Below are 26452 nucleotides of genomic sequence, written 5' to 3'. Positions count from 1 at the left end.
TGAAGGGAGGTCTAATCCCATCTGAGGCTTCTAAGGCTACAAATCAAGTGCCACCTCCAGTCACACCACTGTATAAAATGATGACCCTCAGCTGTGCATCAAATGGTAACACTTGTCCACTGCATGGGGACAGACAGTTTCCTCCTGTCAAGGGCTTAGAGCTACACACACAACTCTGCACATACTCAGCTGTCACAGGCATGACAAACACCCGAAGCAGAATTCCTTTAGGAAAGATTGGAAGAATTACTTAATGACATAGTTTCCCAGCTCAGAACTTTCTTCTGTTTTCACTGCTGTCTGACCCTCCTGAGAGAGGCAGCTCGGCCCAGGTGTTTCTGGTTCAGTCTTCACTACAAGAGCAACAAAGAGGCAGCTGTTAGGGGTCAGCGGTGGAAGGACACGTGCAGGCACAAACAAAGCTCTTACAGTGAAGCTCAGCAAGGAAACTGCCACTCCAGCTGTTGTGGGGACACAGCCAGGGGACTGAGATGGCTCCTGTCATCCCAGGGTCATCAGACAAGGGAAGAACTGTTAGCCTGGGTCTCAGGGGGGCCAACTCCAGCCTCATGACAGGGCGGGGGCAATAAAATGGCTCCTGAGATATTTCTTAAAGGGCCACCCACACTGCTATGTAAGATTCCTCACCCCCATCCCCACACACGTGATTTAACAATGCTACTCTGAAGTACAGGGCTGGTTAGTTCTAAGTTCTAATATTGGGACCTTTTCAATATCATCTCTCCAGCTAGTTTATCAACTTTCAGCATTATCTTAGTGTTCTGAGACACAAGGCAGAAAGCAAAAATCAGATCCCCTGTGCTTGGACACTCATGTTATCAATGTCACGTGTTGCTCTAATCCACCGTGCTATCCTGATCTCCTCTTGTGGGCCGGAATGTCTCCCACTGCCAGCTCGCCAAAGTCTGACCCCTACCTAAAACCTCCTTTACCACAACTATACTCCCCGAATGACTCCCTCTAACTGGCCACTTCCCCAAAGGGGAAGCTGAGTCTTTGTCTCTCCTGTGCCCTTAATCTGGCCTACCCCTTGACTCCCCACAGCTAAAAAACCTCTACTCTTTTAAAGTCCAGGTTATAATCCATACTCAGTACAAAGTCTTGCCCTGCTCCACACCCCCTGCCAACCCTGATCAGACATCCCAAGCTGCAATATTTCAGCAATCAGTTCCCTGGCCAAATGTCTTGTGTTTATCAACGATTGTTTGCTGTCTACAGCAATTCTTTTCAACCTGATTATAAACTACTTAAGGGCAGAAATGACCCTTTATACATCTCTGTGTTTCCCTCAATGTTAAGTCTACCATATGAGCATTTAGGACATATTTGCCAAGTGACTGATTCACAAATGCTGAAAATTCAAAAGATTCAGATTATGGTAATGTCCCGCATAAAACTTCTGGACATCAGGAGAGAACGTGAACGACAACAAAAAAGATAAATAACAAAACTTCTGGACAAGAACTCTGAGATCCTACGTACCTTTTGCAACAGCTGCTGGAGCAGAGCTGGGGACAACTGGAGTTGGGGCAGCTACAGGCAGAATGGCAGGTGGCTTGCTGGTAGAAAATGACTGAACCACTGAAGGGAAAAAAGGAGGGAGGGATGTAACAAATACAAAAATTATTTTTAATGAGGGTGATCTACTTCCAGGTGAGAACCCCACATTAGACTAACAGCACGAAGGCAACTTGAGGACAACAGGAACTGCAAAGTCCCTTTTTAACAGTGGGCGATTATTAGGTATGAGGGTAACTGAGATATATCTTCAACTGTAGAAACGGGAGCCTGTCACTAAACTAAGAAAATAACAATCCAGGCCAGGTGCAGTGGCTCACACCTGTAATCCCAGCACTTTGGGGGGCCGGGGCGGGTGGATCACCTGAGGTCAGGAGTTCAAGACCAGCCTGGGCAACATGGTGAAACCCCGTCTTTACTAAAAATACAAAAATTAGCCAGGCGTGGTGGCACGCGCCTGTAGTCCCAGCTACTCGGGAGGCTGAGGCATGAGAATCGCTTGAACCCAGGAGGTGGAGGTTGCAGTGAGCCGAGATCTTGCCACCGCACTCCAGCCTTGGCAACAGAGCGAAACTCTGTCTCAAAAAAAAAAAGGAAAGGAAAACAACAATCCAATTAATGTAAATTCTTATAAACAAAATGTTCCCTCAACTCAACTTTAGATAAGGGCAGCTATTTAGAAGCCAACGAACATTTGGGTTTTGAGTCCTGCCATTGGTGCTCTAGCATTCAAGGCGCTGGGAATACCGTGACAGCTGAAGGGTGGCTGTACACGGGCAGAGCAGTCACCACCTGGTAAATGCGGGGAGATGTGGAGGCGGCCACAGCACAGATGACCCGTGGGCAAGGGACTCACCTTTATTCACAGGCATCAGGATCGTCTGCACCCCTCCAGATGTGTTTACGCTGAGTGGTTTGAGCTGGCTGGGAATCGTCAGGACAGCCTGCTGGGGATTGGACTGACTGGAATGAATCTTTAACAGTCCTAGAACAAATTGGAAGATAAGGCCAAGTTGAAGGTCAGGTGCTTCGGCAAAGTTTCTTATCCTCTGTGCCACCCATATTTTGTCACGGAGGAAGCTCCCAGGACATTTAACCTTCCAGTAAACAAAGAGCAAGAAGCAGGAGACAACAGATGCTGTGGATTTCACAATAAAACATTGGCATGACAGTAACTGTTTATTTACTTTTTGAGATGGAGTCTCGCTCTGTCGCCCAGGCTGACGCGATCTCGGCTTACTGCAACCTCTGCCTCCCAGGTTCAAGCGATTTTCCTGCCTTGGCCTCCCAAAGTGCTGGGATTATAGACATGAGCCACTGTGCCTGGCCCCTATCTATCTATCTATCTATCTATCTATCTATCTATCTATCTATCTATCTATCTATCTATCTACTATCTATCTATCTATCTATCTATCTATCTATCTATCTATCTATCTAATCTATCTATCTATCTATCTATCTATCTATCTATCTATCTATCTATCTATCTATCTATCTATCTATCTATTTATTTATTTATTTATATTGTTAGAGACAGGCCGTCGCCCAGGTTGAAAAGTGCAGTGGTACGATCATAGCTCACTGTAACCTTGAACTCCTGGGCTCAAGTGATCCTCCTGTCTCAGCTTCCAGAGTGGCTGGGACTACAGGCATAGCATGACACACAGCTAATTTTTAACTTGTTTTTGTAGAGATGGGGTCTTGCTTTGTTGCTCAGGCTGGTCTTGAAACTCCTGGCCTCGAGCGATCCTCCCACCATGGCCTCCCAAAGCACTGGAATTTTTTTTTTTTTTCTTTTTTTTGGAGTTGGATCTCACTCTGTCGCCCAGGCTAGAGTGCAATGGCGCCGCCATCTCGGCTCACTGCAACCTCCATCTCCCAGGTTCAAGCGATCCTCCTGCCTAGGCCTCCCGAGTAGCTGGGATTACAGGCGCGTGCCACCATGCCCAGCTAATTTTTGTATTTTTAGTAGAGACAGGGTTTCGCCATGTTGGCCAGGCTGGTCTCGAACTCCTAACCTCAAGTGATCCACTCACCTAGGCCTCCCAAAGTGCTGGGATTACAGGCGTTAGCCACCGCGCCTGGCCAGCGCTGGGATTATAGATGTGAACCACTGTGCCTGGCCATAATGATTGAAAGTATCCTCGTCATACAACCATGAAGTAACACATTTTTGCTAGTAAAAAGGATAAAAAGTCACCCAAAGTCCTACCGCAGAGAAAATCAATACTAGTGTTTTCAGACAGTACTCTTCCATGTTTGTTTTCTATGATAATTTATTTTGCACATAGCTCTGATGTGTACACAATTTTGGATTTTGTACATAGCTCTGGATATAAAATTCTGTGCTTTGATGTGAAACATCCTCATTCTCCTACTTAAAAACCTATGCTGGCTCCTGACTGCCTAAAACATATTTCCAAAATTAGCTTCAAGCATTCAGGGTCCATTTTAATCTGGTCCCAGTGTATGGGCATCTCCTTCCCACTGTCCCTACATATCTAGTATGTCCATCTGTCTACACACCACACCTCATTGTTTCCTAACTCTGTGCAGCAGCCCTTGTTTTTCAAACATCAGATGTTCTCTATTGTTTTAGAAAGGATCACCTTCCCTCATTTTGTTTTAAAGGTGATTTCTATATTCCCATTTCCATGTGAAACTATTCTAGGCATCCAGAGGGCCATTTAAAAAAATCACAAAGGGCCTTTACTGTGAAGGAGCATACAAGGCACAAACAATACAAACACGTTTTTAGAAATACTTAAAAACAGTGGTCGGGTGCGGTGGTTCACGCCTGTAATCCCAGCACTTTGGGAGGCTGAGGCAGGTGGATCACCTGAGGTCAGGAGTTTGAGATCAGCCTGGCCAACATGGTGAAACCCTATCTCTACTAAAAATACAAAAAAAAAAGCCGGGCATGGTGGCAGGTGCCTGTAATTCAAGCTACTTGGGAGGCTGAGGCAGGAAAATCACTTGAACTCGGGAGGCGGAGGTTTCAGTGAGCCGAGATCACGCCATTGCACTCCAGCCTGGGCAACAAGAGCGGAACTCCGTCTCAAAAACAAAAACAAAAACAAAAAACAGCATTAGGAGCTAAAGATACTTTAAGGCACTGGAAAGCTGCTGGTCTGAGCTAAGGAAAGGAATAATCTTAAATACTTTCTAGAACAAGGCCTTAAATAAACAAAATCTTTCTTTGGAATAGAAGAGTGTTAAATCAGTCAGGTAGTAATACTTCCGGAGACATGATCTTGAGGAGTTTAACAATGATCTGAAGTTCCCGTATTTTTGTGCATGCTCATCAGCTGAAAAGTTAAAAAGTACTAAAAGGCTTATAACTAAACATAGCCAACCCCCATTCCACCTCCCTATTTTCATCTAGTTCCCTACTGGTATCCACTTTAATCCCTTTCAGTTCTTACTAATGTTTATCTCAGTATATGTAAAAGAATGTGTAGGGCCAGGTGCAGCAGCTTACACCTGTAACCCCAGCACTTTGGGAGGCCAAGGGAGGACTGGTTGAGGCCAGGAGTTTGAGACCAGCCTCGGCAACAAAGCAAGACCCTGTCTCTAAAAAAAAAAAAAAAAATTAGTCCTGTGTGGTGGCATGCCCCTGTAGTACCAGCCATTTGGGAGACTGAGGCGGGAGGACAGCCTGAGCCCAGGAGTTCAGAGGCTACAATGAGCTATGATCACGCCCCTGCACTCCAGCCTGGGTAACAGAGCAAGACTCTGCTCTAAAAATAAAATAAAAACAATTTAAAAAGGAATGTATGTATTGTAGGCCTTGATTCATCAATTTTTAATTTTACCTACTGATTTACTATTAGCGTAGATGGTTTTGTTTTTTTTTTTTTTTTTTGAGACAGTGTCTTGCTCTGTCACCCAGGCTGGAGTGCAGTGATGCGAGCGATCATGGCTCACTGCAACCTTGACCTCCCAGGGTCAAGTGATCCTCCCATCTCAGCCTCCCGAGTAGCTGGGACTACAGGCACAACTACCACGCCTAGCTAATTTTTTCTTTTTTTTTTTTTTAAGAAATGGGGTCCTCTCAGCAAACTATCGCAAGCACAAAAAACCAAACACCCCATGTTCTCACTCATAGGTGGGAACTGAACAATGAGAACACATGGACACAGGAAGGGGAACATCACACACCGGGGACTGTTGTGGGGTGGGGGGAGAGGGGAGGGACAGCATTAGGAGATATACCTAATGCTAAATGACGAGTTAATGGGTGCAGCACACCAACATGGCACATGTATACATATGTAACAAACCTGCACGTTGTGCACATGTACCCTAAAACTTAAAGTATAATAATAATAATAATAATAATAATAATAAAAAGAAATGGGGTCTTGCCACATTGCCCAGGCTTGTCTCAAACTCCCAAGCTCAAGCGATCTGCCTGCCTTGGCCTCCCAAACTGCTGAGATTACAGTCGTGAGCCACCACACCCGGCCCCTAGATGGGGTCTTCAGTGGCTTCCCCCAGAGTCAAAGTCAAATCTAGCCCCTAGATGGGGCCCAGAAAAGGTATAAATGCCTTAAAAAGTGCCCCCTTTAAGGCACTTATATACCCTTTCTTCCCTATACAGATGTTCCCTTACAATGGTTGACTTTGGAGTTTTTGACTTTGGCATGGTATGAAAGTGACAGGCACTCAGTAGAAACTGTACCTGAACCTCTCTCGTGATGCTGGGCAGTGGCAGCGAGCCACAGCCCCCAGCCAGTCATGCATTTTTTCTACTTAGAATATTTTCACCTTACAACAGCTGACTGGGACATAACCCCATCCCATATTTTAGGAATGTCTTTGGAGAGGGTACAGAGGAAATACATTTCAAACTTTGCTTGTCAGAAGTAGTTCTACCCTCACTCTGTAATGATCTCCTTGACTAGAGAATTCTAGACTGAAAATAATGTTCTTGCATTTTGAAAAGCAGTAGTATGCTAGCTTCTAGTACTGCCACTGAGAAGCTCAATGATAATGTAATTTCTGAAATTTTCAATTTCTTTACACTGTGCCTTTTGAAACTGGCAGTTCATGCCCTTCACTTCTGGGAAAAATCCTTGTCTGGCCAGAGTTCCCTGATACATCATCAAATTTTCTTTCTTAGTGTCTATTTCCTGGTCCATTCCCTGCTTCCACCTTGTGCCCCAGAAATTACTGTCAATACTGCACCAATGATCCTGTTAAAAGGTAAGGCAGATCATATTCCACCTTAGCTTAAAACCCTCCAGTGGCTTCCCCCAGAGTCAAAGTTCCAACACCCCACACAGGCCCTGTGTGCTCTGATGGAATCTCCTTACGCTCTCTCCCTTGCTCACGCAGCTTCTGTCCCAATGAGACCTTGTTTAATGCAGTTTATGATGCACACAAAAAACTTAATTGAAGTAGGAAATAGTTTGATCCTTTTATGAAAATGTGGGCTGGGTGCGGTGGCTCACGCCTGTAATCCTGGCACTTTGGGAGGCTGAGGCGGGAGGATCACCTGAGGTTGGGAGTTCGAGACCAGCCTGGTCAACATGGTGAAACCCCATCTCTACTAAAAATACAAAAATTAGTGGGATGTGGTGGCGCACGCCTGTAATCCCAGCTACTCAAGAGGCTGAGGCAGGAGAATCACTGGAACTCGGGAGGCAGAGGTCGCAGTGAACCAAGATTGTTCCACTGCACTCCAGCCTGGGCAACAAGAACAAAATTCCATCTCAAAAAAAAAAAAAGAAAAGAAAATGTGATACAGAAAGTTCCATCAGCAGCATCTTAGGAAACTAGAACTTACAGCAGGGAGACTTCATCTACTGCATGCCAAAAACATGATCAGAAAAGAGACAAGGGAAGGGTATTCATTATTATAATAATTCCTTTTATTTCTACAATTTCTACTTCAGTATCCAACACAGGGCCTCAAATAAAACATTCAGTTAGTAGAGAACAAGTACTCCCTATACTAGAAGTTGGTCAATTTTAACAGGGAGGTAGAAATCAAGAGAAAAATCTAATCAGCCTTAATTTTTTGTTCTCTATCCAAACAACAAGACACAAGGGGCTTGGTGTGGAGCTACATATGAATGAAGCAATAATACTAATGACAACAACATCCACAGCCTCTTATCCAAAGGCAGTGAGGGGTGTGTCTGCATGCGTGTGTGCATGCGTGAGTGTGTGTGTGTGTATCTCGGTGATACTCAGTTTTTCCGGTAGACCAGTGCCAGCCGTATGCTGGTTGGTATCAATCTGCAACAAGATAATACAGTATTTAGAAACTTTAACAGTTCAATAGTGCTGCAACATTTTTATTATATTTTACAGAAGTATCTGTCTGTACCAGATTATAGAAAAACAAAAACAAAACTGATCTTTCAAGTTTGAGAAGCAAAGCCATATATTATATTAGCTTCCTGGCAGCTGAGATAGTATGATGTAATCAAACACATCAATATTCTATGGCAAAACACACAAATATTCACATTAAGTAATACAAACAGGCTGTCAATGGAGGTCAAATTGTGCCCTAAAATTAGTTATAAAAAATAAAATCTCTGGCAGGGCATGGTGGCTCATGCCTGTAATCCCAGCACTTTGGAAGGCCGAGGCAGGCGGATTACCTGAGGTCAGGAGTTCAAGACCAGCCTGGCCAAATGGTAAAACCCTGTCTCTACAAAAATTAGCCAGGCATGATGGCAGGTGCCTGTAATCCCAGCTGCTTGGGAAGCTGAGGCAGAAGAATTGCTTGAACCCAGGAGGCAGAGGTTGCAGTGAGCCAAGATCATGCCACTGCACTCCAGCCTGGGCGACAGAGCAAGACTCCGTCAAAAAAATAATAATAATACAATACAATACAATACAATAGAATATAATCTTGCAGCCATAAAAAAGAATGAGTTCATGTCCTTTGCAGGGATATGGATGAAGCTGGAAGCCATCATTCTCATCAGCAAACAAACACAGGAACAGAAAACCAAACACCACATGTTCTCACTCATAAGTGGGAATTGAACAATGAGAACACATGGACACAGGGAGGGGAACATCACACACCGGGGCCTGTTTGGGGGTGCGGGGCAAGGGGAGGGAGAGCATTAGGACAAATACCTAATGCATGTGGGGCTTAAAACCTAGCTGATGGGTTGACAGGTGCAGCAAACCACCATGGCACATGTATACTTATCTAACAAACCTGGACGTTCTGCACATGTATCCCAGAACTTAAAGTAAAATTTAAAAAAATTAAATCTTTGGTTTTCACAGCTTTTGGGATTTTAGAATTGCAGATAAAGGATTATGGACTAACAACAAAAATGGTCACACATGATAATGGCAGTGGCAATTGTTTATATAATGGCCACTACACACCAGACAGTATTCTAAGCACTGATATGTTACAAACTCATTTAAACCTCTCAACCTTATGAAGTAGGTATTATTATCAGTCTCATTTACAGCTAAGAAACTGAAGGAAATCACTTCAACTTAGGCAATCTGGTCTCAGGATGTGTGCTCTCTGTTACTCAGAAGCAAAAGGTACACTTTTCTGAGGCCCTCTAGTGCAGGCACAAAGACACCATAGCTCTTACTGGATCTCCAGCCTATCACTCTAACACTAGCCAAGATAATAACTAATGTTAAAAATTATGACTTGGAGTCATCAAGGCTAAGATGTATTTTATATACTTTGTTTATGAAAGCAAAGAAAGGTATACATTTTATAGTGAATTCTATTCAACATTGATTATAGGAAAAAAGAAATTAGTACTTTAAGGAAAGCAAACTCTTGGCTCTCCACAAAATTATGTTATAAAAAAAGCTAAAATACCCAGTAGGGTTCTGCATGGCTAAGGGTTTATTATATCATTCAAAAATTCAAATAGTAACTTTCAAATGATAAAGTCTCAGACAAAATCTGACATGTAGATTTTTAAATAAAAATAATTCATCTAAAAAGCAGCTGTTCAGAAAATGCTGCTGGGTTAATTACTTTTAACAATTTACTATACAAAATATTGCTTAAGACCCTCCAAAAAATAGCTGGGCACAGTGGTTCATGCCTGTAATCCCAGCACTTTGGGAGACTGAGGTGGGTGGATCGCTTGAGCTCAGGAGTTCAAGACCAGCCTGGGCAACATGGTGAAACCCCATCTCTACCAAAAACACAAAAAATTAGCTGGGTGTGGTGACATGTGCCTGTGGTCCCAGATACTCAAGAGGCTGAGGTGGGAGGACGGCTTGAGCCTGGAAGACAGAGGTTGCAGTGAGTCGAGATTGTGATATTGCACTCTAGCTTGGGCGACAGAGTGAGACGCTATCTCAAACAAACAAACAAAAAAGATCCTCCAAAAATATTCCAGCCCTATGAGAGAAAAGAGAGAGAAATAATATCACAATGCAACTCACCAGATACCGTGGCTTTCCCAGAGACGGGGTTTGGTGTGGACACGAGGGACGTGGCACTGACGACGGTGGGGGTGGCAGCCTTGCAGGTTCCCACGGTGGTCTGGCTCACACACACTTGCCCAGAAGTTTTCGTCACAGAACTGACCGTAGATGAAGACACGGGAGCCATTCCCTCAGACTGCTCACCCATGGGGCCAGAAACAACACAGTTCAGGAAGAAAGCAGAGTGACTGACTGAGAGCGGTGATGGCCACACAGCACACACACTAAATATCATCTATTGGGTGTTAGTGATTACTTAGTAAATGCTATACCATTTAAAAAAGATTACTTCTCTAGTTTAGTGGTTCCTATACTTTTCCATTTCATGGACCAAGAAAATTAAAAAAATTTAAAACAAGGAAGTATCATACGGTCATCATATTTTTAAAATTCACCACCTATTATATCCCTTTATAAAAGGCAACTTCATCACCAAAAAACTAGGAGGACATATTCACAGAATATACACATGGACTAAAAATGAGCTTTATTAAGAACACATGACAATGTTTTAAAAGTCTGTCACTTCATTCAACCAACATCTACTACATGGCCGGCATAATGGTTAAGTGCTAAGGCTCTGAGAGAAAAGCGACCAAGGAACAGTCACCTAAGTATGATGATGCTATGGCAAGCACAGGCAAATGTCACCAACACACCCAAGAAGAAAGGCACTGCTTCTGCCTAGGAACAGAAATAGGAGGGTACAGGAAAAAGCTTCAGGTAAAACATTAGGCACTTTAGAGGAATCTTCCAGATTTAAGACAGAGAAAGGGAGAAATGACAGTGTTTCTTGGCAGAGGAGAGTATATAGAAAGTTGGTGAGGCATGAAAGAACATTGTATGTTCAAGAAGCTGCAAAGCAGAGTGGTATCACCTGTGAAGAGGCACAGGCGGAGAAGCAGCAGCTGCAGGAGATGAAGCTTGAGAAGTCAAGCCACATCATTCAAGTCTGTGGGCTTCCAAGACGACTGAGAGATGGTTTTTCAACAACTGTTTCCAGGCCAACTGGATATTTACACAAAAAAGAATAAAGTTTGGTGTCTACCTCACACCATGTACAAAAATTAACTCGAGCGGCCAGGCGCAGTGGCTCATGCCTGTAATCCCAGTACTTTGGGAGGCCAAAGTGGGTGGATCACGAGGTTGGGAGAGCAAGACCATCCTGGCTAACACGGTGAAACCCCATCTCTATGAAAAATACAAAAAAAAAAAAAAAATTAGCTGGGCGTGGTGGTGGGTGCCTGTAGTCTCAGCTACTCGGGAGGCTGAGGCAGAAGAATCGCTTGCATCCGGGAGGCAGAGGTTGCAGTGAGCCGACATCACGCCACTGCACTACTCCAGCCTGGGTGACAGAGCGAGACTCCATCTCAAATAAATAAATAAATAAATAAATAAATAAATAACTCGAATGAATCTGAAACCTAATTATAAGAGCTAAATGTATAAAACTTAGAAGAAAACATAGGCTTGAATTTTGTGGCTTTGGATTAGGCAATGGTTTCTCAGATGTGACATCAAAAGAAAAAGCAATGAAAGAAAAATAGGTAAGTTGGGACTTTATTAAAGACTTGTGCTGGGAAAACTGGGTATCTTTACGCAGAAGAATGAAACTAGACCCCTAGCTCTCACCACGCAATCAAAATGGATTAAAGAGTTAAATCTAAGACATCAAACTATGAAACTACTACAAGAAAACATTAGGGAAACTCTCCAGGACATTGGTTTGGGCAAAGATTTCCTGAGTAGTACCTCAAAAGCACAGGCAACCAAAACAAAAATGTATAAATGGGATCACATCAAGTTAAAAAGCTTCTGCACAGCAAAGAAAACAATCAACAAAGAGGCAACCCACAGAATGAGAAGAAATACTGGCAAACTACATACACATCTGACAAGGGATTGATAATCAGAATATATAAGAAGCTCAAACAACTCTATAGAAAAAAGCCAAACAATCTCATTTGAAAACGGGCAAAAGATCTGAACAGACATTTCTCAAAAGAAGACACATAAATGGCCCAACGGGCATATAAAAAAAATTCTCAACATCATTAATTGTCAGAGAAACACAAATCAAAACTACAGTGAGAAAGCATCCCACCCAGTTAAAATGGCTATCATCCAAAAGGCTGGTGAGGATGTGGAGAAGAGGGAACCCTCATACACTGCTGGTGGGAATGTAAGTTAGTACAATCACGACAGAGAACAGTACAGAGGGTCCTCAAAAAACTGAAAATAGAACTGCCATATGATCCACATCCCACTGCTAGGTATATACCCAAAACAAAGGAAATGAGTATACGAAGAGACGTCTGCACTCCCATGTTTATTACAGCACTATTCACAATAGCCAAGATTTGGAATCAACCTAAGTGTCCATCACCAGGTGAACGATAAAGAAAATGTGGTACATATACACAATGCAATATTATTCAGCTATAAGAAAGAATGAAATCCTGTCATTTGCAACATGGATAGAACTGGAGGACATTATGTTAAGTGAAATAAGCCAGGCACAGAAAGACACATTTCACACATTCTCACTCATGTGGGAGCTAACAATTAAAACAACTGAACCCATGAAGACAGAGAGAAGAATGGTGGTTACCAGAAGGTGGGAAGGCCAGCAGCAGGGAGGGAGGGAGTGGGGATGGTTAATGGGTACAAAAATATAGTTAGAAGGGATGAGTAAGATCTAGTATTTGACAGCACAACAGGATGACCAAAATTCACAATAGTTTCTTATATATTTTATAGTCACAAAGAGTACAATTGGTTTAAAAAAAAGATAAATGCTTAGGGTGATAGATAACCCAATTACCCTGATGTGATTATTATGCATTGTATGCCTGCATCAAAACATCACATGTACCCTGTGAAGATCCACATTGATTATGTACCCATAATAATTTATTTTATTTTTTTTTTTTTGAGATGGAATCTTGCTCTGTCATCCAGGCTGGCGTGGAGTGGCGCAATCTCGGCTCACTGCAAGCTCTGCCTTCTGGGTTCATGCCATTCTCCTGCCTCAGCCTCCTGAGTAGCTGGGACTACAGGCACCTGCCACTAGGCCCAGCTAATTTTTTTTTGTATTTTTAGTAGAGACGGGGGTTTCACCTTGTTAGCCAGGATGGTTTGATCTCCTGACCTTGTGATCCGCCCTCCTCGGCCTCCCAAAGTGCTGGGATTACAGGTGTGAGCCACCGCGCCCAGCCTAATTTAAAAATTTTAAAAAGGAATGAAAAACAAATTTAAAACTTTTGTGGTTCAATACTATCAAGAAAGTGAAAAGACAGCTCAGAGTGCGAGAAAATTTTTGCAAATCTGTTAAGAGACATATCTAGAATATATAAAGTACTCCTACACCTCAATGATTAAACGACAACCAACTAAAAAATGGGCAAAGGATGTAAATGGATAAAAGATATACAAATAGCCAATAAATACATGAAAAGATGCTCAATATCATTAACTATCAGGGAATTGCAAATCAAAATCACAATGAGATACTAGTTTACACCCACTACAATGGCCATAATAAAAAAAAAAAGGACAAGAACAAGTTTGGGTGAGTTTGTGGAAAAACTGGAACCCTTGTATATTGCTGGTGGGAATCTAAAATGATGTAGCCACTTGGGAAAACAGTTTAGCAGTTCCTCATTAAAAAGAGTTACCATAGGCCAGGCGCAGTGGCTCACGCCTGTAATCCCAGCACTTTGGGAGGCTGAGGCAGGTGGATCACGAGGTCAGGAGATTGAGGCTATTCTGGCCAACATGGTGAAACTCCATCTCTACTAAAATACAAAAAATTAGCCGGACGTGGTGGTGTGTGCCTGTAGTCCCAGCTACTTGGGAGGCTGAGGCACGGGAATTGCTTGAACCCGGGAGATGGAGGTTGCAGTGAGCCAAGATCTCGCCACTGCACTCCAGCCTGGTGACAGAGCAAGACTCCATCTCAAAAAACAAAAAAAAAGTTACCATATAATCCAGCAATTCCATCCCTAGGTATACAGCCAAGAGAAATAAAAACGTGTTTGTACAAAAACCTGTACACAAATATTCACTGCAGCATTATTCACAACAGTCAAAAAGTAGAAAATAATCCAAGTGTCCATCAACTGATGAATGGATAAACAAAATATGGTATATCCATCAAACTGAGTACTATCTAGCCATGAAAAGGAGTATTGATGCAAGCCACAACGTGGATGAACTCTGCAAAGTCATGCTAAGCATCAGAAGCAGACCCAAAAGGGCATGTTATATGACTCCCTTTATATGAAATGTCTAAAATAGGCAAATCCAAATAAAGTAGGTCAGCGGTCGCCTAGAACTACAGAAGGGCGGAATGGGAGTGACTGCTGATGGGTACTGGGCTTCTTTTTGGGATGATAAAACGTTCTGGGATTAGATGATGGTAATGACAGTTGCACAACCATGTGAATGACAAGCACTACTGAACTGTATATACAAAATGGGGACTTTTATAGTATGTGAATATTTCTTTTTTTTTTTTTTTTTTTTTTTGAGGCGGAGTCTCGCTCTGTCGCCCAGGCTGGAGTGCAGTGGCGCAATCTCGGCTCACTGCAAGCTCCGCCTCCCGGGTTCACGCCATTCTCCTGCCTCAGCCTCTCCGAGTAGCTGGGACTACAGGCGCCCGCCACCACGCCTGGCTAATTTTTTTGTATTTTTAGTAGAGACGGGGTTTCACCGTGGTCTCGATCTCCTGACCTCGTGATCCGCCCGCCTCTGCCTCCCAAAGTGCTGGGATTACAAGCGTGAGCCACCGCGCCCGGCAGTATGTGAATATTTCTTTAAAAAAAAAAAGCAATAGTTGAGTATTTTTAAAAGGTCCACTGGTGTGCCTGCTGGACATCTTCCTTGTATCTATACCACTTTCATGTCTCATTAGGATTCTCTACTGACATGCTATTTCTCACCTGTTGTGCAGGACCATTTGCTGAGAGGGCCACAGCTGGGGAAGTGGCAGTTGTGATAACCCCTCCTGCTACTCTCAGCATTGTGGTTCCAGGCTTTGAGAGCTGTGAGGTGGCTGGCACAGTCTTCAAGGTGCTATCGGATATTTTCATCAGAGATGCCTGTCCTCCGTGGGCTGCCTGCAGAAACAAAATGGGCAGAAATAATCACGTTGCCTTGGATAATAGACATAACTCATTCCTTACTGACAGTTGAGATACGCCCCAAGACTTGGAGAATATCCAAGACAGTCTTACCAATCAAACCTACATGAGGTGTTTACGCACCTTTCTAACAAGCTCCAAATTTTATGACCTTTCACCTATAAATATCCCTTTACCCCAGTATAGAACAAGTAAACAAATGCATTTACAAGTTACTATTTGGCAGCAGTATCTTCAAAGATAACAGGTCACTTGTTTTCAAAACAATTGATTACAACGTGCTCTTAAATGTATGTATAATCTTTAAACATGAAAATCAACCCTAGATGGGGCCAGATTTAAATGGGTAAGGTTAATGGTCTTCTAAATTAGATATAGGCTTAGCATTTTAGTACTGGAGAACCATTTACAAATTACATATTTTTTATTTTATTTTATTTCTTGAGAGACAGGGTCTTGCTCTGTCACCTAGGCTGGAGTGTAGTGGCACAATCATAGCTCACTGCAGCCTCGAACTCCTGGGCTCAAGTGATCCTCCTGCCCCAGCCTTTCAAGTAGCTGGGATTACAGGTATATGCCACACCTGGCTAATTTTTTTTTTTTTTTGAGACAGAGTCTCGCTCTGTCGCCCAGGCTGGAGTGCAGTGGCGCAATCTTGGCTTACTGCAACCTCTGCCTCCCGGGTGCAAGCGATTCTCCTGCCTCAGCCTCCTGAGTAGCTAGGACTACAGGCACGTGCCATCACGCCCCACTAATTTTTGTATTTTTAGTAGAGATGGGGTTTCACCATGTTGGCCAGGATGGTCTCAATCTCTCTTGACCTCGTTATCTGCCCACCTTGGCCTCCCAAAATGTTGGGATTACAGGTAGGAGCTGCCACGCCCAGCCAAACACCTGGTTAATTTAAAACCAGAAAATGATTTTTAGAGACAGGGTCACCACTATATTGCCCAGGCTGGATACAAATTATAAATGACAGTCTCAGTAGTCTAAATAAAGGCTCAACAAACTTTTTTTTTTTTGAGACAGAGTTTTGCTCTTTTGCTCAGGCTGGAGTGCAATGGTGCGATCTTGGCTCAAAGCAACCTCTGCCTCCCGGGTCCAAGCGATTCTCCTGCCTCAGCCTCCCGAGTAGCTGCAATTACAGGCATGCGCCACCACGCCTGACTAATTTTGTACTTTTAGTAGAGACAAGGTTTCTCCATGTTGGCCAGGCCAGTCTCAAACTCCTGACCTCAGGTGATCCGCCTGTCTCAGCCTCCCAAAGTGCTGGGATTCAGGCGTGACCCATCGCGCCCGGCCTTTTTTTTTTTTTTAATGGCAAGGGTAAGCAATTTTGGCTTTGCAGGCCACAGGACCTCTGTTGCAACTCCTTGGCTCTATGATTACAGCATGAAATCAGTGTGGCTGTGTTCCAATAAAATGTTACTTACAAAAAACAGGAAGCATCAACAACAATCGCAACAAAAAGGAAAACCCAGTGGGACCTAATCAAACTAAAGAGCTTCTGCACAGCAAAAGAAACTATCAACAGAGTAGAGACAACCTACAGAATGGGAGAAAAGATTCATAAACCATGCATCCGACAAAGGTCTAGTATCAAGAATCTATAAGGAACCTAATTTAACAAGCAAATAAATAAACCTCATTATAAATAAACCTCATTAAAAAGTGGGCAAAAGACATGAACAGACATTTCTCCAAAAGAAGATACACAAGTAGCCAACAAACATGAAAAAATGCTCCATATCACTAATCACCAGAGAAATGCAAATCAAAACCACAATATCATCTCACACCAGATACAGGCTGTAGAGAAAAGGAAAGCCCTACACACTGTGGGTGGGAATGCAAGTTAGGTCAGCCACCATGGAAAGCAGTTTGGAGATTTCTCAACAGAAAACAAAGGTTAGGTGCAGTGGCTCAAGCCTGTGATCCCAGCACTTTGGGAGGCTACTTCAGCCCAGGAGTTCAAGACCAGCCTGGGCAACCTTGACCCTGTCACTACAAAAATTAAAAATTAGCTGGCCATGGCGGCACAGGACTGTAGTCCTAACTACTTGGGAGGTTGGGATGGGAGAACTGCTTGAGCCCAGGAGGTCGAGGGTGCTGCACTCCAGCCTGGGTGACAGTGTGAGATCCTGTCTCAAAAACAAAACAAAAAATTTAAAACAGAACTACCATATGACTCAGCAATCCATGTGCATATATCCAAAAGAAAATAAATCATTCTACTAAAAAGACATATGCATCCCTATGTCCATCACTGCACTATTCACAATAGCAAAGACATGGAATCAACCTAGGTACCCTTCAGCAATGGACTGGATACACCATCAAATACCACACAGCCATGAAAAGGTAAGAAATCATTTCTTTTGAAGCAACACAGATGCAGCTGGAGGCCAATATTATCCTAAGTGAATGAATGCAGGACAGAAAACCAAAGGCTACATGTTCTCACTTACAAGTGGGAGCTAATCATTGGGTAAATGTGGACACAAAGATGGCCACAATAGAGACTGAGGACTATGACACGGGGCAGGGAGGGAAGGGTTAAAAAACTAACTATTGGGTATGATGCTCACTCCCTGGGTGACAAGATCAATCATGCCCCAAGCCTCAGCATCATGCAATATACCCATGTAACAAACCTGCACATGTACCCCCTGAATCTAAAATAAAAATTGAAATTATAAAACACAGCAGCAACAACGCAAACAGGAAGCCTTGGCTATAGTTTGCCAAAATCTGGTCTAAGTGACTGCTCAGTGTCCCAAATTAATGCGCTCCACAAGTAGACACCATTTATCAGTTTCTGAGATCTTACTATGTGCCAGGAAGAACAGAAAGCACTTGTACATATCTTATGTCATCACAAGTCATTATTTTCACTAACTGTATAGGGTAGGTTTTAGTCCTGTGTTAGAGATGAAGAGATTAATTTACCAGGGTCACACAGCTGGCAGTATCTGAAAAAGTTATGACTAGATTCCACAAGTAATAGCCATGGCATAATTTGCATTTGAGCTTTATGCAAATAAAGACCACAATGAGATATGACTTTGCACTCACAACAATGGCTAAAATTAAAAAGAATGACAATCCTCCGTGTTGGTGAGGATGTAGAACAAATCAAACTTCCTCATATTACTCTGGGATAGTCAAACAGTACAACCATTTTACTAAACCATTTGTCAGTTTCTTATAAACATATATCTACCCTATGATCAGGCTGTCCTGCACAAAAATATCTGTATAAGAATGTTTACAGTTTTATTCATGACAGCAAAAAACAAACAACAACAACAACAAACAGAAATAATCCAAAAGTCCATCAACAGGAAAGTGGAGTCATGGAACAAAAATAGAATAACTCTGGCCAGGCACGGTGGCTCACACCTGTAATCCCAGCACTCTGGGAGGCCGAGGCGTGTGGATCACCTGAAGTCAGGAGTTCAAGACGAGCCTGGCCAACATGGTGAAACCCCATCTCTACTAAAAATACAAAAAGTAGACAGGCGTGGTGGTGGGTAATTTCAGCTACTCGGAAGGCTGAGGCAGGAGAATCACTTGAACTCGGGAGGTGGAGGTTGCAGTGAGCTGAGATCACACCATTGCATTCCAGCCTGGGCAACAAGAACAAAACCCTGTCTCAAAAAAAAAAAAAAAACCCACAACAACAACAACAAAAAAACAAACAAAAATAGAACAACTCGCAGGGTGCGGTGGCTCACGCCTGTAATGCCAGCACTTTGGGAGGCCTAGGCAGGCAGATCACCTGAGGGTCAGGAGTTTAAGACCAGCCTGGCCAACATGGTGAAACCCTGTCTCTACTAAAAATACAAAAATTAGCCAGGCGTGGTGGCAGGTGCCTGTAATCCCAACTCAGGAGGCTGAGGCAGGATAATCCCTTGAACCCAGGAGGCGGAGGCTGCAGTGAGCCGAGATCGCACCATTGTACCCCACCCTGGAGGACAAGAGCGAGACTTCATCTAAAAAAAAAAAAAAAGAAGAAAGAATAACTCAAGAACAAAAAGGAATAAACTATTAACACACATATAGATAAATCTTAGAAACTTTACGTTGAATAACAGAAGCTAGGCTTATATAAAAGACTACATACTATATAATTCCACTGATAAGGAAGTTCAAGGAAGACAAAAGCTAATCTATGGTGAAAGAAACAGAAAAACGGTGATAGAAAAAAAAATTTTTTTTTTTCTTAAGACAGGGTGTTGCTCTATCGCCCAGGCTGGAGAGCAGTGGCACCATCATGGCTCAGTGTAGCCTCAACTTCAAAGGTTCAAGCCATCCTCCCACCTCAGCCTCCTGAATGGCTGGGACCACAGGCATGTGCCACCATGGCCCAGATATATATATATATATTTTTGAGACAGAGTCTTATTCTGTCACCAGGCTGGAGTGCAGTGGCGCAATTTCGGCTCACTGCAACCTCTGCCTCCCGGGTTTAAGCAATTCTCCTGCCTCAGCCTCCAGAGTAGCTGGGACTACAGGTGCACGCCACCAGGCCCAGCTAATTTTTCTATTTTTAGTAGAGACAGGGTTTCACCATGCTGGCCAGGATGGCCTCGATATCTTAGCCTTGTGATCCACCCACCTCAGCCTCCCAAAGTGCTGGGATTACAGGTGTGAGCCACCAGACCCAGATTTTTTTTTTTTTTTTGGTAGAGATGAGGTGTCCCTATGTCACCCAGGCTGGTCTCAAATTCCTGGGCTCAAGTGATCCTCCTGCCTCAGCCCTGCAAGGTACTGGGATTACAGGCATGAGCCATGGTGCCTGGCCCAGGGAATGTTTTAAGAGTGATAGAACTATCCTATATCATGATTGTGATAGTGGTTGCATGAGTATATAAATTTGTCAAAACTCACTGAATGGTACACTTATGATCTATGCATTACTTTGTTATATCTTAAAGGATGCGGGGCTAAAAGGAAAAAGCATTTAAAGCTTTGAATTTTCTTGAGCCTGGTTTGGGTTGTTTCCATAGGTTTTAATACGAAGTACTGTTGTGATGGTTAATTTTATGTCAACTTGAGTGGGCTGAGGGATGCCCAGGTACCTGGTAAAATATTATTTCTGGAAGAGACCAGCATTTGAATCAGTAGACAGAGTAAAGAAGATCCGCCCTCGCCAACGTGGGCAGACATCATCCAATCTGTCAAGGACCTGAATAGAACAAAAAGGCGGACAATGGGCGAATTCTCTCTCTCTCTTCTTAAGCTGAGACATCAATCTTCTCCTACCCTTAGACATCAGTGCTCCTGGTTCTCAGGCCTTCAGACTCCAGGACTTAATGCCAGTGTGCCCCTCACTCCCATGCCCATCAGTTCTCAGGCCTTTGTAGTCAGACTGAATCACACCACTAGCTTTCCTGATCTCCAGCCTACTAACAGCATGTCGTGGGACTCCTTGGTCTCCATAATCACAAGAGCCAATTCCCGTAATAAATTTCCTCTTAATATCTATATATATTATATTCTGTTTCTCTGGAGAACCCTAATAAAATTGTCATTTGTAGTAACAGCTAAATCATCCATAATTTATTTGGATTTTTTTGACCCAAGAATTTAGAAGAGTATTTTAATTTTCAAGTTTTTTGGTTGTCATTGATTTGACTTTTTTACTGAGTAACAGAATGAAGCACATTGGATGCTGCTTTTGAAATATGCTAAGAGATTCTCTTTGTGGCCAAGTATACAATCAATTTGTTAATGTTCCATAGACATACAAGCAAAATGTGTATTCTGTGTCTCAATGATACAGAATTAAGCCTGTTAGTAGTGTTATTCCAATATAAATCCTTTATAACAAAAAAGATTTATCCATTTGATTAGCTAAATGCTGAGACATGTTAAAATTCTTCTCTGTGACTGTAGTTTTATCAAATTCTCCTCATATTCCTAATAGTCTTTGCACTTTATATACTTTGCTGCCACAGAGTTCATTGCATAAACATTTGTGCCATTTTATCTTCATTGTGGACAGCAATACTCCTCTCAGCACCAAATCCAAAAAAACCAGAAAAGGCATAAATAAATAAATGTATTCTACTGGTTGTGTTCAAAAACTAGTTGAGGAGCCCAATAGTGGACAAGCAACTATGAAAAACAGACAAGAGGCTGCAGAAGAAAGCCTCGCCAAGTGATAAAAGCCTTACGCGGGACATGCCAGGAGAATCTGCCACAGAAGCGTGGAAAAACGCTAGATATGCTCCACATCTGGAGATGGCAGAAGCTTGAGGGAACCAGAAGGGTGATGTGTTGGGTACTGCGGCAAGAGCAGCCAGTTCTATTCAGTTTCCAGTGTTCTCCATGCCCTGCACCCCCCGCTTCCTCCTTCCTGTGGTGCTTGCTGTGTTGGTTTGAGATATATCCACATATGTAGTTGGAAAAGGGAAGAGTATTTTAACAGCTCTTTCAAATACTGTTGTTACTCTTCTCTGATGCTACACTAAAGCTCAACAAGTGGAAGTTTCTTCAAGTTTAGTTGTATTATGTAATCTGAAACCACAGCAATTTAAAGTTTTCTCTGTTAGATCTTGAGTCAGAAAGATGAAAAATTAAAAAAAAAATAAAGGCCGGGTGCAGTGGCTCACGCCAGTAATCCCAGTATATTGGGAGGCCGAGGCGGGCAGATCACGAGGTCAAGAGATTGAGACGATCCTGACCAACATGGTGAAATCCCGTCTCTAGTAAAAATACAAAAATTAGCTGGGGATGGTGACGGGCGCCTATAATCCCAGCTACTCGGAGGCTGAGGCAGGAGAACTGCTTGAACCCAGGAGGCGGAAGCTGCAGGGAGTCAAGATCGTGCCACTGCACTCCAGCCTGGCGATGGAGCAAGGTTCCATTTCAAAAATATATATAAAAAAAAATAAAATAAATAAAAATAAAGTTTTCTCTGTCAAGCTAAAATCCGTTGGTCAGGGACTTTTGCTTCCACACAGGAAACAGAGGGCAATAAAGCACTGTTGCTCCTACTCTAACAAGAAAAGGCTGAATACACTACAAAATCTTATTTTTCTGAAACATATTGGAGGGCTGAAATCTCAAAGTAGCTAAGTAACCTGAAGATTAAAGATAGCCAGTCCCTGCAAGGAGGGAGGGGCAACAGGAATTGTCTCACCTGTGCACTGCTGCAACGCAAGCAAGTATGAAATCTGAGGAAGATTTAAAAGAACTGACTACAGTGAACTGCAGGGCCTTGTATCTGTTTAACATGGGTAAGGACATTCGACAAAAAAGAAATTAGGACACCAAATGCTGGTAATTTGAAAAGATCAATACAACTGATAAACCTCTAGCTAGACTGATCAATAAAAAGAGGACACATAATTACCAAAAGCAAGAATGAAAACGGGCTGGGCGTGGTGGCTTGTGCCTGTAATCCCAGAACTTTTGGAGGCCGAGGCGGGCAGATCACAAGGTCAGGAGTTCGAGACCAGCCTGACCAACATGGTGAAATCCCGTCTCCACTAAAAATACAAAAATTAGCCGGGCATGGTGGTGGGCTCCTGTAATCGCAGCTACTCAGGAGGATGAGGCAGGAGAACTGCTTGAACCCAGAAGCCTGGGCAACAAAGCAAGACTCTGTCTCAAAAAATATATATAAAAAGAAAAGAAATAACCTGAACAGTCCCGTATCCAGTAAATAAACTGAAACTGTAGTTTAAAACTGTAGTATAAAAACCTTCTCAATTAGGAAAACTCCAGGTTAATATGGCTTTTACAGGTATATTCAATTAAACAGTTAAGAACTAGTACCAATTCTATATAAACTCTTCCAATAAAGAGAAAAGAAAGGAAATGCTTCCACTTCATTTTATGAGGCCAGTTATTACCCTGACACCAAACCAGACAGAAATTACTAAGAAAACTACTGACTAGGAACCCTTGCAAAAACTCTAAACAAGGCCGGACGTGGTGGTTCACGCCTGTAATCCCAGCACTTTCGGAGGCCAAGGCGGGCAGATCACCTGAGGTCACGAGCTGGAGACCAGCCTGACCAACATGGAGAAACCCCGTCTCTACTAAAAACACAAAATTAGCTGGGCATGGTGGTGCATGCCTGTAATCCCAGCTACTCACTCACTGTCTGGATACTATAGCTGAAACTGGCCCATTCTGGATCTTCTACGTGAAGCCCCTCTGGAGAAATTTTACAACAAAGTGTCAAGAAAGCTTTGTTTCTTCTAAAGAAATATGCGTTTTTTCTTTCTCACAAATAGTGTGACTTTAAAACTGACCATGCTTCTCACTTTGTCTTTGCTATCACGTTTATACCTTGATTTTTTTAACTGTGCAAGATATCTTAAGTGTTTGCATATGAGAATAACACCCGGGGCCTTAATTTTCTCATTCTACTTATATTTTCCCAAACCTCAAGATTCATTTTTGTTTTTCTATATTTTTTATTGTTCATTTTCTTTCTTTCTCTCTTTTTTTTTTTGAGACAGAATCTTGCTCTGTCGCCCAGGATGGAGTGCAATGGCGCGATCTCGGCTCACTGCAACCTCCGCCTCCCGGGTTCAAGCGATTCTCCTGCCTCAGCCTCCCGAGTAGCTGGAACTATAGGCGCGCACCACCGCGCCTGGCTAATTTTTTTATTTTTAGTAGAGATGGGGTTTCACTATGTTGGCCATGTTGGCCAGGCTGGTCTCCAACTCCTGACCTCAGGCAATCCACCCACCTTGGCTTCCCAAAGTGCTGGGATTACAGACGTGAGCAACCACTCCTGACCTTATTGTTCATTTTCTTATGTAACCTTAATTTCTTTGTGAAAAGAGAGAAACTACATGTAAATAAGTAAATAAATGCCATAATCACCCCATATTTGGGGTGTGTGCATGGGCGTATTTACCTGTGTAAACAATGTGGTTTTCTGCCCAGAGATGACTTTTAGCGTTTGTTGTCCTTGTGCAGAAGATGTGCTGACTCCCAGTGTTCCTTGGACCACTGACCCAGTGGTGAGTTGTTTTCCAGAAGTCTGGGGTGATGGCTGGCCAACTAAAAATGTGCCCTAAGTTAGAAAAAAATATAAAGAACTAACCGGTAATTTGTTAAATTCAAATGGACTGTTCTGATCCCTTAAATCACATGTAACGTCCCATGTTACAAGCTACAACGCTCTCCCCTTTAATTTTGCAATGTAGGCAAAATAATTCAAAAGAATATTTGTGCTCTGTTACTTCCATTAGTTATCCCCACTTCTCAAACTTTGCACCGTAGTTACAGAGCAGCCTGTTGCAAACTCATGTTTTGCAATTTAGTCCTCAAAGCTGGATTTAATCATTCAGACTGATAATCATCTTTCTCAATAAGAACATCTGGAACCAAAATTCTATTACTTTCCTTCAAAAAGAGCCAAGACTTCAGTGACAGGAGGAGAGGAGGAGGAAACCTGTTCCTAATCAAATCTAACTGAACTCTAAATATTACAACTTGATACCGTCTCTTTGATCACTCCCTTCTATGAGCAACTTTTCAACTGTACATTAATACTGTTTATTACCTCATGGATTTGGGAGGCAATTAGCATAGTAGAAATCTTTAAGGCAGGAAGATCTGGGTTTAAACCCAAATTCTTTTCCTTTTTTTTTTTGAGACAGGGTTTCCCCCAGGCTGGAGTACCATGGAGTGATCTCGGCTCACTGCAACCTCTGCCTCCCGGGTTCAAGTGATTCTCCTGCCTCAGCCTTCCAAGTAGCTGGGATTACAGGCGTGCACCACCACACCTGACTGATTTTTGTATTTTTAATAGAGACAGGGTTTCACCATGCACCAGGCTGGTCTTGAACTCCTGACCTCAGGTGATCTGCCCGCCTCGGCCTCCCAAAATGCCGGGATTACAGGCATGAACCACCGTGCCTGGCTTAAACCCAAATTCTACCATTGGCTTGGCAGGAAGATCCTGGATAAGTTACTAAAATTTTTCTCAATCTCTACTTCCTCTTCTCTCAAAGCAAGCATAAAAAGATAAAAAGATACAGTTTTTTTGTTTGTTTGTTTGTTTTTGAGACAGGGTCTCACTCTGTCACCCAGCCAGAGTGGAGTGCAGTGGTGCAACCTCAGCTCACTGCAGCCTCGACCTCCCAGGTTCAAGCAATCCTCCCACCTCAACCTTCAGAGTAGGTGGGACTGTAGACGTGCACCACCACGCCCAGCTAATTTTGGTATTTTTAGTAGAGACGGTGTTTCGCCATGTTGCCCAGGTTGGTCTCGAACTCCTGGGCTCAAGCGATCCACCCACCTTGGCCTCCCAAAGTGCAAGGATTACAGGTATGAGCTACCACACCCGGCCAAGATAGAGATATTGATAACATGGTTAAGGTGTTAGTATTGAATCCTGATCCCAGAGCTGTAAGGTAAATCAATTATAATTAAGCACAGTTATCCAATAGCTAAATGATTTAAAATACCAGTTACAGAGAACCAGACCTGGGGAGTTTGCTTGAGGATGTAAGATGTGTAAGTCAGGTGCTGAGATATCCCTCCAGAGCCAGCAGTACTTTGAGTTCCTCCTCCTGCTGTTCCTCCTCCTCCTCCTGTGCTGCCGCCTCCACCGCTGCCACTGCCTCCACCACCTCCTCCTCCTCTGGCACCACTCCCACTACTGGCAGCTGAGCCAGACTGGAGATCTAAAAATACAATGAATGACAGCGAACATCACAAAAAGTATCAAGCAAAGCTTTAACATAAAAAACAAATGAGCCCAGAGAGATGTTTCCCTTTTAGTGCCATTCTTTCTCCTTTCCTATTTTCCTCCTTCTTTTCTGTAATCTACCTATCCTGTGACAAGAGTGAGGAGAACTTCCTAGACTTTAGATCAAAATCTATTTCCTTTCAACTGCATGACAACTGACTGTATTTTGGCTCTGAGTACAATGAACATACTTTGACGTGGTCATGGGAGATCAAGAGAAGGCTTCCTACTGACATTTTCTAGCCAAGTATTTTTTTGAGACAGAGTCTCACTCTGTCGCCAGGCTGGAGTGCAATGGCAAGATCTCAGCTCACTGCAACCTCTGCCTCCCGGGTTCAAGCGATTCTCCTGCCTCAGCCTCCCAAGTAGCTGGGACTACAGGCGTGTGCCACCATGCCCGGATAATTTTGTATTTTTAGTAGAGAGGGGGGGTTTCACCATGTTGGCCAGGATGGTCTCGATCTCCTGACCTCATGATCTGCCCACCTTGGCCCTCCAAACTGCTGGGATTGCAGGTGTGAGCCACTGCACCCAGCCTCTAGCCAAGTATTTTAATCAACACTTAAATGTGCTCAGATGGGTGCTTCCCAACTTT

General features: G+C 43.1%; 1 protein-coding gene across 8 annotated transcripts in view; it reads right to left on the bottom strand.

Annotated features, from left to right (window-relative positions):
* YEATS2 (YEATS domain containing 2) overlaps positions 1-26452 on the bottom strand; it is a 112099-nt gene that overhangs the window by 11103 nt on the left and 74544 nt on the right. For 7 of the 8 annotated variants that reach the window (XR_009209399.1, XM_032171729.2, XM_032171730.2 and 4 more), the window contains exons 18-24: positions 25593-25792; positions 24016-24174; positions 14931-15107; positions 9946-10123; positions 2396-2524; positions 1504-1602; positions 251-353 (exon numbers count right to left, since the gene is read on the bottom strand). Coding sequence is in view for 7 of the 8 variants with exons in the window: in XM_032171729.2 (XP_032027620.1) it covers positions 251-353; positions 1504-1602; positions 2396-2524; positions 9946-10123; positions 14931-15107; positions 24016-24174; positions 25593-25792 (1045 nt within the window). In the remaining variant the exon portion in view is untranslated. Of the gene's footprint in view, positions 1-250; positions 354-1503; positions 1603-2395; positions 2525-7396; positions 7789-9945; positions 10124-14930; positions 15108-24015; positions 24175-25592; positions 25793-26452 lie in introns of those variants that run through there. The other variant, XM_058426799.1, reaches the window with a different exon arrangement.

The sequence above is a fragment of the Hylobates moloch genome, unplaced genomic scaffold (genome assembly GCF_009828535.3).
Source record: "Hylobates moloch isolate HMO894 unplaced genomic scaffold, HMol_V3 SCAFFOLD_13, whole genome shotgun sequence".
Taxonomy (NCBI): domain Eukaryota; kingdom Metazoa; phylum Chordata; class Mammalia; order Primates; family Hylobatidae; genus Hylobates; species Hylobates moloch.
Note: the sequence above shows the minus strand (reverse complement) of the source record. Positions and strands in the feature narration are given on the sequence as shown.